Raw genomic sequence first — 13,282 nt, 5'->3', positions numbered from 1 at the left:
ATGAATATCTCGTAACGGCTTCACTTAATCAAAAAATCATAAGAGACCATTTTTGTAGAACAGTAAATTTCCTACAAAATCATGAGTTCCGCAATCCGAAATAATTTTTTTTCATCGACTTATAAAATTCATAATAAAAACGAATATTTTCCTTAAAATAGCCAAACTTCAACTAGAAATATCTTTTAATCGGTTAGGTTTTTGAAAAAATCATAAGAGACCTTTTTTGTAGAGCGTTCAATTTCTTACAAAGTCTATGCCACGGAATATTTTTCCAAGCAGTTGGAAGCGAGATATAAATTTTTTTATCTGATTATTCGAAAAAAATAGAAACCCGCAAAGCGGAGGACCTTCCCGTTATAATTAAGAGCTCATACTTTGAGAGAATTCTTTTTAGGTGTCTACGAACCTATTTTTCAGAGTATAAAGTCAAAAAAAAATTATTCGATTTTTTTGACCCACCCTAATATAGATATACAATTAAAATGAAGGTAATCATTTCAAATCATTTTTCTGAATCAGGGATAAGCAAGGAAATTTTATGAGTACCTGACGCATTTGTGCAAGCCATCACAGTTACTCGATTTTTTGGTTTCTTGAAGCCTTCAGCTTGAGATTCTTTTCTTCCGACTAAAGTTTTATTTGGCATCAATTTCCAATATAAGCCTGTTTCATCACAACTGTAAATGCAGTAAAGGCTTATTCCTATCACTTCCCGTAAGTTGTTCATTTTTTCTTTAAAATTTTTACTGCCTTCGAGATGCACAAACAACTTTTCACCGTGAATATTTTTATTTTTTAATCCATATCTCTCTTTTAATATGTCGAGCTATCCATCGCTAGCTACAAAATTTTCTTTTCCATTTAAACGCTTATTGAATAAGAAAGCTTGTTTCTACAAAATTTTGCTAGTAACAGGACGACCCATGCTTCGACGCTGAGTGAACCACTTCATGAACTTTTGGTCCAAAAGATTTTCCTCTTGTTTCTTGTAACGTTTTTTACGAATATCACCATCACAGTTTGACAAAACTTCTTTGGCTTTTTTAATATTATAGTGATTTTTTTTTTATTCACGAAATAGCTTGTTTCGACACTTTAAATTTAACAGCTAATGATTTAGCTGTTTCCCCAGCGTTTAATTGTTGAAAAATATTAAGCCGCTGTTGTATTGACAAATTGTTTTAATTTTCCTGTAAATACAAAATTTTTACATTAGATAAAAAATGAATTTTAAAAAAATTGTTATGTGATTAAAAAACATTGATTTAAATGATACTGAAATCAGCAGACATCTAACAATTTTTTTAATTTTTATTAAAAATAAATTATAGAAAAAAAGTATTTTTAAGATATTATCACTCGTAATTTTTTTTTAAATTTCTAAATATGGAATTTTTTTATTAAAATTTTTTCACAATAATTTAATTGTTATAAAAATCGAAAAAATTGACAGATGTCTGTTAATTTCGGTATCATTTATTTAAAGTATATTTTCAATATATTTTTAATATATTTAATATTTCAACTAACCTTACAATCTTTTACATTACTTAACATTTTTTAGCATTGATATAATTCTATGTGAATTTTAAGGTTAGGTTCGAGATAGTTGTTTACGTACTGTTTTTGTGGACTACGCAGTTGATCACGCAGACCTGCGCATAAGAGACGTAAGTGTTGCAATAGTGGGGACGTCAAGACGAGTCAAATATAGAAGAAGGTCCTGGACAGACGAGTCAAATATAAAAGGATTTTACTGTAGACACGCGGAGTTACAATTTGTTTTTGTTGGTTCTTGCTGTATGATCATTTTTCTCGGAGTTACAGCTCGTTAAAAATTGCCCAAAAATTTAGAATTTTTCTTATATCCCTTAATTTTTGTGACAAGTGTATTATTAATTATTATCTACTTAAAACTAATTAACAGCTTAACAATAAAATTTATAGCAATTTTTTAAAAACGTTCAGAAAAATTAAATTTTAAATAAAATATGAAATATAAATTATCGATACTTAGAAAATCACATCAAGATGATTTAATACTATTTCTAGTTATAATATCTCTAAAATAAGAAAAATTTTTTTCTATGCTTTTTTTGGGAAGGGGGCCGTTGTGCCCCAGAAAAATAAAATTTTTTTTCTATTTTCTACAAAATTTCGACTGATTTATTCGAAATAGAGAGAAAATAAACAAATTTCTTAGTTCAAAACCACAAAAAGAAATAACCAACTTAAGGAGGCCGTCGTACCCCACCCACCCATAACTAAAGCGTAAAAAAATGTTTATTATTTGCAATCAATAATTAAAAAAGAAATTCGACATTCTTTCAGAAAATGTGACGTGTACTTCATGAGGTAAAATATTTTTTTTCATTTTCGAACAATACTTTTCAAGTCAAAATTAAAAATATTGTGAAATCGCAAATAAACTATTTAAGGTTAAAATTTAACTTTAAATAACTTCGACCCGAGTCGAATAAGCGAAAAATTATGAGAGTCCTTTTTTGTAGATCGTCTAATTTCCTGTAAAAATAAGATTGAATCTTTGCGATCCGTAAATTAGATGCTGAGTAATTAAATTTTAAACACAAAAAAAATTTTTTGCCATATTATTTAAATGGGAAATAAAAAATTGCAATCTGGCACCGCTTAATATTAATTTTAAGAGCTCAAATTTTAACAGAATTTTTTATTCGTCATTTCAAACAATATTTTCACTGTAACTAAACAAAAAAAAATAGTCACTTTTTTTGGCCCACTCTACTGGTGATGATATTAATGATGATTTTGATAACGATTTTGATGATGATATTAATGACGATATTGATGATGATTGTTACGTTCTCGCAAATGTTAAATTTATTTTAAATTTTATAAATTAATATTTGAAATAATTAATCATTACTCAAGGTATTCCGTAACGGAAATACATCAAGATAGATTTCTCGAACGTCAACGCAGCCCAGTAGACTAAACAGTCTACGGTGTGGGATTTGGACTGCGTTGATGTTCTCATAGGGTAACTTGAGATGCAACGTTGCTAAAATATTATTATATAAACTCTTTTTAATAATTATATACATGCATTCTGTCTTCAGACTTCTTCTGGAGCAGTCTGCCGATTCTTTATTAATAAATTTTATTAATTGTCAATCATTTAAAATGAAAACTCATTAAAACCATAACCCAGGGTTGAGAACGCTTATCAGCGTTCCGCCCTGGTTCCTTTACCTGGAGCGCCAGCCAGTGTTCAGGTATCCCATCCTCTAAATATCATAACTATTACCCCAGGGTGTGAGCGCTTATTAGCTGTTCCACCCTGGTGAAATCACCTGGAGCGCTAGCCAGTGTTCAGGCTCTTTATTCATCACCTACCTGAGGGTAGGTAAATTAAAAGTAATTTCAAAAAGTTATAAATTCAATTTTAAAAAGTACTTCACGGAGGAATCAGTGACATGACCCACCTGGGTCTATCGACTTCCTGCTGAACCGCAGCAACTAATAATCGTAAAGAAAATTCGAGGTGGGTTTCGAAAACTTGAATAAATTCTCTCCAAGAATTAGCTATTTTTTTTTAATTATTACATGAATTTAAAAAAGCAACAAAAAAAGTTCTTTTCGTAGTTTTTTGGAAAATCAAGCACCTAATCAAAAATATCTTGGAAACCACTAATGTTAAGTGTGCCTTTTACAGTTCAATATACCCACGAAAACCCTACGAAGTATCAATTTGATCCAGCCAACTGTTTTGTCCCACTCGATTGAATTTTAGAAAAAATTAAAGGTTCAAAATTTTTGCTCCTGGTAAATTTCAGAAAAAAAAAACAAAACAAATTAAAAATTTTTCGAAAAAAAATTCAAAAACTTTTGAAAATAATTTTTTTTTTCTAAATTTTTTTTTTTAATTGGATAAAAATTAAAAAAATGTAGCGACTTATTTTCTCACCGATTCTCCTTTTCTACAATTTCCCAGACAATCCGCGACTTGTCGATAAGTGTGCCCTTCTTCCACCAAAGTCACTAACTAAGGAACTTGTCACGGATAAATGCCGCCTATGCATTATAAAAAAATTCGCGATTAGCAAAATTGAAGTTCGGAAAACGAAATTAATGAGAAAATAAGTCACTACATTTCTTCCATTTTTAGCCAATTAAAAAAAAAATTTTTTCTAAAATTTTCGAATTTTTAACTTCCCGCTAAGAAAATCGAAGATTTTCGAAAGATCGGGAAGTTATTGGTTTTACCTTGTTTTGCAAAAATCGAGGTTTCAACAGATCTCAACGTTTTGAAGCCTTAAGAAGCTTTCCTGACTATTTTTACGATGATGTCCGTACGTCTGAATGGATGTGTGTGTGTGTGTGTGTGTGTGTGTGTGTGTGTGTTTGTGTGTATACCTCTTATAACTTCTGAACGGCTTGACCGATTTGATCGCAGTTGGTGTCATTCGAAAGGTCTTCGCCAAACTTAGATTTCCTGTAAGAACCAATTCGGAGTAGATGTCGTGAAATTGCAAAAAAGTGAAAAAAAATATAAAAAAAAAACAAATATAAATAATGATGTGAATCGGGAAAGAATAGTAGTTACGGTAATTATTACGTGAAGCGTTCCACGCTTTTTTTTTTTTTTCATTATTTTTTCATTATTTAAAATATTTCTGAATTGGCTGAACCGATCGACCTCAAAAACTAATCAGCTCTTAACCTTGAAAACCCGCATTGATTGCCACTAAAAGCGTCAGAATCGGTTAATGCGTTTTTGAGATATCGTTGTCGAAAAAAATCGAGAAAAGTGTTTTTTTGTAATAACTCCGAAATGTTTCACTAGATCTATTTTTTTGTTTTAAATTATTTATAGAGCTCAAAATCTACATCGATCGCCGCCAACCGCGTGAAAATCGGTTGATTCATTCAAAAGTTATAACAGTTTGAAAATTAAAAAAATCGTGTTTCATCGAACTTTAATAAAATTTTTGAGCTCGAAGAGCTCAAAAGCATAGAAAAGCTATCTCTTTGAGTTCAAAGAGCTCAAAATAACACATAAACTGTATTTTTGAGCTCGAAAAGCTTAAAAACCTCATAAGTGCAAATTAAGCGGCTAGGTATGGAATGAGCGGGAAGTTGCAGGGATGGCCTTCAGGGTCAACCGTTTTCCTAATTTTTTTTCAAAAAATTTCAATTTTGTTTTTTCTTTCTTTTTTTTCAAATTTAGCAAGTCACTGATGCAAAATTGAAGGAAAAATGAATCTTTCCATTCAAATACCGATATCTCAACGAGAAATGCTCGTATCGAGGTCTTTTCAGAAACAAATTATAGCTAAATAAACGAGTTATATGGTCAATATAGAAGTTGAGTCAAAATAATTTTTTTGAACTCCATAGGCTAAAAAAAAATTAGGATCACTGATGACCCTAAAGGCCATCCCTGCAACTTCCCGCTCATTTTGCACTTAAGCGCACAAAATTACACATTACATTTTTGAGCTCTTCGAGCTCTTCGTGCAAAACTCTAATAACAGTTTGACAATACACAATTTTTTGAATTTTTAAACGGCAATAACTTTTGAGTTAATAAACCGATTTTCACGTGGTTGACGGCATTCGACGCAGTTTTTAAAGCCCCATGAAGGATCATTAAGTTTGAATTAATCGAGCCACTAATTTCGAAGTAATTCCGAAAATTCACATTTTTCGGTTTTCTTTCGACAACGATAACTCACGAACAAATCAACTGATTTTGACAGGGTTTGCGGTGATAAACGTGGTTTTTTGACCTTAAGAGCTAATTAGATTTTAGAGTCAATCGGTCCAGCGGTTTAAAAGTTATTTCAAAAAAACCACATTAGAAAAAAATTTTTTTTATAGTTTTTTTAAGATTTCTCAAAATATATCGGTCTGAATCGGTCCAAATTATAAACAAAATCTAAGTTTGGCCAAGCCCTTTCGAATGGCGCCAACCGCGTTGAAATCTGTCAAGCTGTTCAAAAGTTATAAGAGGGTCACATACATACATACACACACACACACATACGTACATACATACACACACACACACACACACATACGTACATACATACACACATACACACACACACATACATACAGACATACGGACATCATCGTGGAAACATTCAGGGAAGCTTCCTAGGACCTCAAAACGTCAACATCCGTTGAAAACTCGATTTTCGGAAAACGGGGTAAAAAAAAAAAAAGGTGTGTGTGCGATTCACACACGATAGAAGTGAAACTTCAGTGAATCGACAAAAGAATGAGATGAATATTTATAACAAGGGTAGGATAATTACAAAGTTTAATTGTTCAAAAATGAAAGTATTTTGATTAATTTTAAAAGATATTTTATATTTTATTTAACATATGTTACATAATCTATTACTCAAGTTCCATATTTTCAGTTTCAACAAATGATACAAGAGGCTTATGATAACTAAAATACGATACAAATATTTTAGTTTCAATTTGGTTGATATATCTTTGGAACACTGCATCTATTACCGTTTTTGATCTTGTAGTTGATTGAGTGCGATTGTTACACATTTTTAAATAAAATGTTGTATCGAGAAACTCAATCAAAGGAAGCGCTGTATCTGATGCAAAATTTATGTTAAAATCCCCACTTAAAATCATCGGAATTTTATCATAATTCTTTTGACTATTTGCGATCCCTCTGTGGTATATTTGATCAAATTTTCATGTCTAAATTCAATAACTGATTTTATTGATTGGTTGGGAAAAGATGTAAATTGCTACGATCAAAATTAAATCTCCTTGGTCATTTCTGCTCTCACAGGCACATATTTCTCCAACTTTCGAAAGCTGAACAGACAATGATTCTAGCTGTTGTGCATTGAGATCCATTTGTGGCGTAACAACACGGGCTCCATCATTTACGTTGTGATAAATTGCTACTCCGCCTGCCCTCGTACGTGGTCTTTTGTAATTAACAACAATATTAAAATTTGGAATGTCTACAATATCTTCATTATTCATCCATGTCTCCGAAAGAATTAAAAATTTGACGATGACACTATATTGTCATGTTGCAGATCTTGTACATGAGCTCGTAAGCTTTGACAGTTAAAGGTAAACAGTGACATCCCTTTTCTTTTATTTAAGAAATCATATAAAACATTTGTAATTGTCTCAAGTCGATTCAAGTTCAGCCTTCGAAATTCATGTTGTAGATCAATTGTAGATACTGACGCTCTTCGGCCATGGTAAAATTTTTTATCATTTCTTTGAAACGAGATATAAGCCGTTTATTGATGTAACTCGTGATAATGCGACGTACAGGAGTTGTTGAACGTGTGATTTATCATATTCATATACAATCTCACCAAAAGTAGCTCCCTGGGACTTGTGAATCGTCATTGCACATGCAGAGACTAATGGGAAATGATTACGTTTTACAATAACGGTTTTATTAGGTACTAGTGGTATAGATGATGTTCTGCGATCTATTGGTACTGCCAGTGGATGAAGATTATTTTTTTGAATTGATGCCGCTGCCTTTCTTCTCAATTTTTCTCCGATTTTTGGAGATTCTGGAAATTCTAGCCATAAACGACCTATCTCTCCTTTGTCATTATATTCAATGAAAATTAATTTTCCCGTCGCACCATTTGCTAATCCATCTGATACATCGATGTTAGTTGTTATCATGTATGGTTTGTTCAAAACCAATGTAATTTGATATGGCAAACCTCCTGTATCAATAGTTGACATTTTATGTAATTTTTGACGCATAGAAGTTTGCTGTTCAACATTTCTACATCCAATATATATATCAGTTGCCTCTGAATTCACTTTTTCTTCTATAGAATTCAAAATTTTATTGTTGTATTCAGCAACTGAATGATTATTAAAAAACAATCGTATACCGTCTGGACAAAGTCTCTCAGCTTCTTCTTCAGAGTAAATCCGTGACTCAATTAAATCTAGCTCTTCCTGATCTAACAACTGTCCATTACCAATTTTTGTTAATATTGTTGCAAAACTTTGATTAGCTTGTCGCATAACTTCGTTTAGTTCGAAAAATTTCAACCCTCGCCATAGTGTTGAACCTGCTATTTGTCGTTTTATTTGTTTGTAAATTGGGGTAGCACGAACTGGCGGTAGTTGACGTAGATCACCAATCAAAATTATATCTAATCCACCAAAATGGACTTCAAAATTACCGGTGATTTGCTTTAACCTTGAATCTATTTGGGACAACAACTCGGCTCCAATCATACTAATTTCATCGATAATCAATACACGAACATATTTAAAAAGTGATCTATATTGTTGGGCTACTTCAATTGATAAAGGAAGCAACTTTGAAAAGACTTATCTTCAGTGCAGTGTGTACTGTTGTCCCATTGATAGCCACAGCAGCTTTACCAGTAGAAGCACAAGCGATATAAGCATTACAAAACCCATCACTTTCAGAATATCGATTATAAATTTCCATTAATAATTTAATAACAAATGTTTTACCACATCCAGCTGGTCCTGTAAAAATATTTGCAGCGGAGGAGGATCTTCCAACTGAAGATTGTAAATGACGTGCATCAAAAGTTCCTTTTGTTTTGGTTTGCCATTTTCATCAGCTCATAATATTGGTCGTTAGGCATTAAATTTTCTTTCCGTTTTGCAATGGCACCAAGTTTATTTAGGGTTGCGAGACGTAAATCACTGTTTACATCCGAATTCGGATTGTCATATAGCGTTTGGAATGGATTAATTTCTGGAAATCTAGTGGCAATATCATGAATCTCATCGTCATCGTCTGCTTCTTCATTTTCGCGACATAGTTTTCGGCATAGCTCTATAGTTTTATTAATGTCTAAGTCAGATTCAAACTCTTTACGTCGCTCCAGAATTTGATTTTCATTTTCGTCGTAAATCCTAATAAATTTCATCTCTTCAAGAATCTCGAATTCTTCATTCCGAAATGGGATATGCAAAGTCACCATTTCTCTTTTATACTCATTTATATCTGAGGCTATGTCATAATTCCTATAACGAATGATGCGTTGTTGCTTTCGACGAATATAATCACCTTGCGAATTTTTAGTAAAATTAGCAACGAATTGTGCAAGTGATAATTCTTCCATTTCTTGTGGCCGCTTCTCGTATTTATCAAACCAGTTTTCCTTCCAAATACTTGTTGAATCTTCATCGATATTTAATTCATCTAATTCTTTTTGTGTTCGTCTAATACGCTGTCGTTCAATAGGCCAAACGGTGGGAATATAAACTATGGAGACTGAACTTCTAGACATAGGTTCACGAAGAAGGTACCACGCTGCTTCCTGGCTTGTTAATTCAACGGTGTTGAGCATATTAACACTCATTTTTCTAGTTATTTCTACTATATCAAACTCAGGGTTTTCATCCATGATTTCATGAATTTGTCTTTGTAAATTACTTATACCCCTATTAGTTTTATTGACATATTCAACAACATACGCTGCACATGAGTATTCTTCGATAATAAATTGCATATCTGTATTTGATTGTAAGACATTGAGAATAAAAGGATTGAAAGGGTTGTGCCATTTTTCTTTAGGTTGTCGCTTCAAAAATACTTTAGGTCTGGTAATTCCAGCTTCAAGAATATGAAAATAATCATTATCAGAAGTTATATGATTTTGTGCATAAAACATTTCAATATTCTCGTAATCATTGTTCTCAAGATTAATTTGTATTTGTTTATACCGCTTAGCGTAATCAGCATATCCTGGATGATCTTTCTGCATTGGTTTTAATATTGTAGTGGATTTACATGGCATAAATGGAGCATCAAATCGGCATTTCTGAGGTTGATTGGCATGTACTTTTTATAACAGGTAAAGGTATGTTTGTGACTTTGCAAGCGAATATGTCCAGAAGCTTCTGATGAAGAAATTGATATCAATTGATCAATCATCATTACAGTATCTTGATAGTTTGTACCAAGAGGATCTGATGGAGCGTCATTCAGCCACAATAAAATATGTGCATGAGGACTACCACGATGCTGAAATTCAATTCGTTTAAAATAGTCGACAACATAATAATTTCCAAATGGGCTGTTCTTCTTTGATTGGAGAATAGTTATCAATATATTGACTATTTTATTAAAATAGATAGCACAGGTCACAGCATCTTCATTCACTAGTGTAGTCTTAGATATGTAATCCAGTGACGCAGCTTGTTCAGCTGAAATTTCAGTACCGTTATTTTTTAATTTGTACAATAATTGTATTAAATTGGTCCATCCGATTTCATTGGCACTCAAAGTAAGAAACATCGTAGGTTTTCCTAGTTGCCGAATCATCGCAAAAAGATCTCTTTTTCGATCGCTCCAATACCATACTGAATTTGGTATTGAGCGCAGAAAAGCTAAATTACTTTCGATACAATTATTAATGTAGTCAGCTGACTCAACTTGCTGCCGTGTAATATTAGTATTTTTTCCCACATGTTTAAATGCAATCGTAAGCGAGTCACGAACTCTTAACCTCATAATTTTCATTGCTAGATATAATAAATGATGTGGAGTAACTCCACGCCGATCTGATCTTCGTAATTCGCTAGTTGCTATTGCGAACGGTGTTGCATTTACTCCCTCTCTGAATTTTCGGAAATGACCCAAATAAATCGATGGGAAAGAAAGTTCTTCGGCATGTTCATCAAAAATTATACTTTTGGGAATATTATATTCTCCAGGAGCGATCCGTAAATACATATCTTCATTCCAAAGTAGAGTTTTCTGTTGTGCTGTTAGACTCTCTTCGACCGGTATATCTTCACTCATTTCTTCTAGATCGATTTCATTATTACTATTATTGTTGAAGAAGCTTTCATCAATTTTAATATCGTAAAATAAATAAAGTGGAGTTTGAAGCAAATACTGAAGCCATGCACGAATTGTCCTTTTATTAACTAGTCCCATTAAATAGCTTGATCTATGTATTATTTTTCTTTTAATGTGTACGTTAATACAGTAATCATCATCGACATTACGGGGTAAGAGTTTTACCATATTGTTTACCTCGACTGGTACATTAATGATTTGTCCATAAATTCCATATTGCCCATGAACATGTCGTAACCGTCGAATTTGCATAAATGGAACTCGTGGTGAGACAAGTCTTTCCGAAATTAAGTCAAGCGGTGGTAAAACCTCAGGTATTTTTTCATATTTAAAACCGTTATAAGTAGACATTATAGGAATCACTTTCCTCCCAATTGCTTGGTAACACGTGTTGCACAGTAAAATATCTTCAACTGTATTGTAATTTTCAACTATTACCCTTAATAATTGTTCATCTTCAGCACGTGGTGATTTTAAATCTAACTTAAACCACAATCGATCACAAACGGAGCACTTATGACCAAACATATTGTTTAAAAACTTGTCGTTAAATTCTTTATGAGCAAACTTATTTCGACGAAACCGTGAGTATGGAATTTCTGGCTGTACATCTACTGGAGGGTTATCTGAAAAAAAAACAATTCAAAGTATGTAACGAGTTATCTATCGACTGTGTATTGAGAATCAATTCCTTAAAAAACTAAAATTTTTTACATCGTAAATTCGAAAAATGTATATAAAATTAATTTTAAAAACTCATTTTAAGATAATGATTATTTTCAAATATGGTTATTAAATTATATGTACCATTTAAAAATTATCCACTCTTTAGTTTAAAATTAAATTATTTTTTTTTAATATCATTTTAATTTTGAATTTTTTTACAATTTATTTTACCATTCAAAAATATTCATCCGTCTTAAAATTGTTTTTTTTTTCCTATAAATCTAAATATTAAATCATTTTGTTAATTTAAGAATTATTGAATTATTGAATATAAGTTTAAATTAAATTAAATTTTTTTTAATATTTTAAATCATGAATTGTAAATTAGGTACATGTTTTTAAATTAAATTTTTAAGTTTTTAAGTTTTTTCATTAAAATTATTATTAAATTGAAAAATTTCTTTAAATTATTTAACATTAAATGATGAAAGTTAGTATTAATTATTAGTACTTACAATCATTATTTACTAAATTATATCCCGTTGGAACACTATTTTGTTGCTGAGAGTGGTCTAAAACAGAAAAAAAAATAAATAAGGTTAGACACATGATGTATTGAGGTTATATATATATATATATATATATATATATATATATATATATATATATATATATATATAATCCATGATCAGTTTAAAATAAAAATCAAATTTATTGATTGAAAAACATTGATATATTAGTTTATACTTAAAACAGGATTAAAAAATATTTACACTTACCATTTATTACATCAGTCACATTGACACTTATATCTGAACATCTATTTTGATTGTTCAATAATTGTTTTTTACGTGCACGAAACTCGCGACTACGTTCTGTTGAACTTTTTGCTGAATTTTTTTTCATTTTAATTTCATTTTTTTTGCGTCGATATTGACGACACATTTCGGCATTAGTTTTCGGCATTTTATAAAATTTATTATTTAGTACAAGATATAAAAATACTCACAAACAGTTAAATAATAACACACCACGCTATCTTACTAAAACGCTGTAATACGCAGCCGCATACAGTGTACAGTAAGCTCACGTAGTTTTCACATGCACTACACACGTTAAATGCTCAAATACAAGCACGTATTAAACAGTGTGCAATATACATACACACTGACATCTGCTCTCTCGCTCTGGCTCACAAATTACAGGCGACTATGCTTAGAAGACGGGAGTGGGGACGCTACGAAGTATGGAACAAAGAGGAGAGACCGATAATATACAAATTGTATGTATATTTCTGTCTCATTCTTTCCCCTGGCTTCATCCTACACATTTTTGTATTTGTGTCTCTTACCTGTCGTTTTTTCGTTGCATCCGGTTTGAAATCACAACGATTCTAAAGAAGTTTCACTTCAATAACTTCCCGATTTCTGAAAATTTTCAATTTTCTTAGCGGGAAGTGAAAAACGCAAAAAAATTTCGAAAATTTTTTTTCGGTGGTTTTCTTGAATAATTTCTCGAAAAAAAAATGTTTTTTTTTTTTTTATTTTAGAATTTATTTTTAAAAACTAGATACTGAGAGCTACAATTGGCTTTTTTAACTTCCCGCTAAGAAAATCGAAGTTTTTAAAAAATCGGGAAGTTATTGGTTTTACCCCGTTTTGCAAAAATCGAGATTTCACCAGATCTCGACGTTTGAAAGTTACCGGAAGCTTTCCTGACTATCCTCGCGAGGGTGTCACTATGTCTGTATGTTTT

At 31.5% G+C, this 13,282-nt stretch overlaps 2 protein-coding genes across 3 annotated transcripts; both read right to left on the bottom strand.

The window, feature by feature from the left end:
- Positions 1–6,755: 6,755 nt before the first annotated feature.
- LOC123258879 (ATP-dependent DNA helicase pfh1-like) lies at positions 6,756–8,336 on the bottom strand. Its single transcript, XM_044719143.1, has 2 exons — positions 8,081–8,336; positions 6,756–8,014 (listed from the first exon to the last, which is right to left on the bottom strand). The coding sequence occupies exons 1-2, from the start codon at positions 8,248–8,250 to the stop codon at positions 7,249–7,251; spliced, it is 936 nt and encodes a 311-aa protein (XP_044575078.1). The 5' UTR covers positions 8,251–8,336; the 3' UTR covers positions 6,756–7,248.
- A 250-nt stretch (positions 8,337–8,586) lies between these two features.
- Positions 8,587–12,934, bottom strand: LOC123258870. Of its 2 annotated transcripts, XM_044719128.1 has the most exons (3): positions 12,307–12,934; positions 12,043–12,099; positions 8,587–11,487 (listed from the first exon to the last, which is right to left on the bottom strand). In XM_044719128.1, exons 1-3 carry the CDS (start codon positions 12,491–12,493, stop codon positions 9,767–9,769), a joined length of 1,965 nt encoding a protein of 654 aa, XP_044575063.1. In that variant the 5' UTR covers positions 12,494–12,934; the 3' UTR covers positions 8,587–9,766. The 2 variants fall into 2 exon arrangements, with proteins under 2 accessions (XP_044575063.1, XP_044575064.1); XM_044719129.1 differs by lacking the exons at positions 12,043–12,099; positions 12,307–12,934 and adding an exon at positions 11,669–11,706.
- Between the last annotated feature and the right edge of the window lie 348 nt (positions 12,935–13,282).

This window comes from Cotesia glomerata, linkage group LG2 (genome assembly GCF_020080835.1).
Source record: "Cotesia glomerata isolate CgM1 linkage group LG2, MPM_Cglom_v2.3, whole genome shotgun sequence".
Classification (NCBI taxonomy): Eukaryota; Metazoa; Arthropoda; class Insecta; order Hymenoptera; family Braconidae; genus Cotesia; species Cotesia glomerata.
This window is presented reverse-complemented; position numbering and strand designations above follow the sequence as displayed.

What these genes read in the sequence shown, in the direction of transcription:
- LOC123258870 (XM_044719128.1), bottom strand. Translation starts at nt 12,493, where the DNA reads ATGCCGAAAACTAATGCCGAAATGTGTCGTCAATATCGACGCAAAAAA. An exon ending in TGTGACTGATGTAATAAATG is followed by an intron (nt 12,100 to 12,306) that starts GTAAGTGTAAAT and finishes TTTCTGTTTTAG; the next exon opens with ACCACTCTCAGCAACAAAAT. An exon ending in TAATTTAGTAAATAATGATT is followed by an intron (nt 11,488 to 12,042) that starts GTAAGTACTAAT and finishes TTTTTTTTTCAG; the next exon opens with ATAACCCTCCAGTAGATGTA.
- LOC123258879 (XM_044719143.1), bottom strand. Translation starts at nt 8,250, where the DNA reads ATGATTGGAGCCGAGTTGTTGTCCCAAATAGATTCAAGGTTAAAGCAA. An exon ending in ATAAAACGACAAATAGCAGG is followed by an intron (nt 8,015 to 8,080) that starts TTCAACACTATG and finishes AGCTAATCAAAG; the next exon opens with TTTTGCAACAATATTAACAA.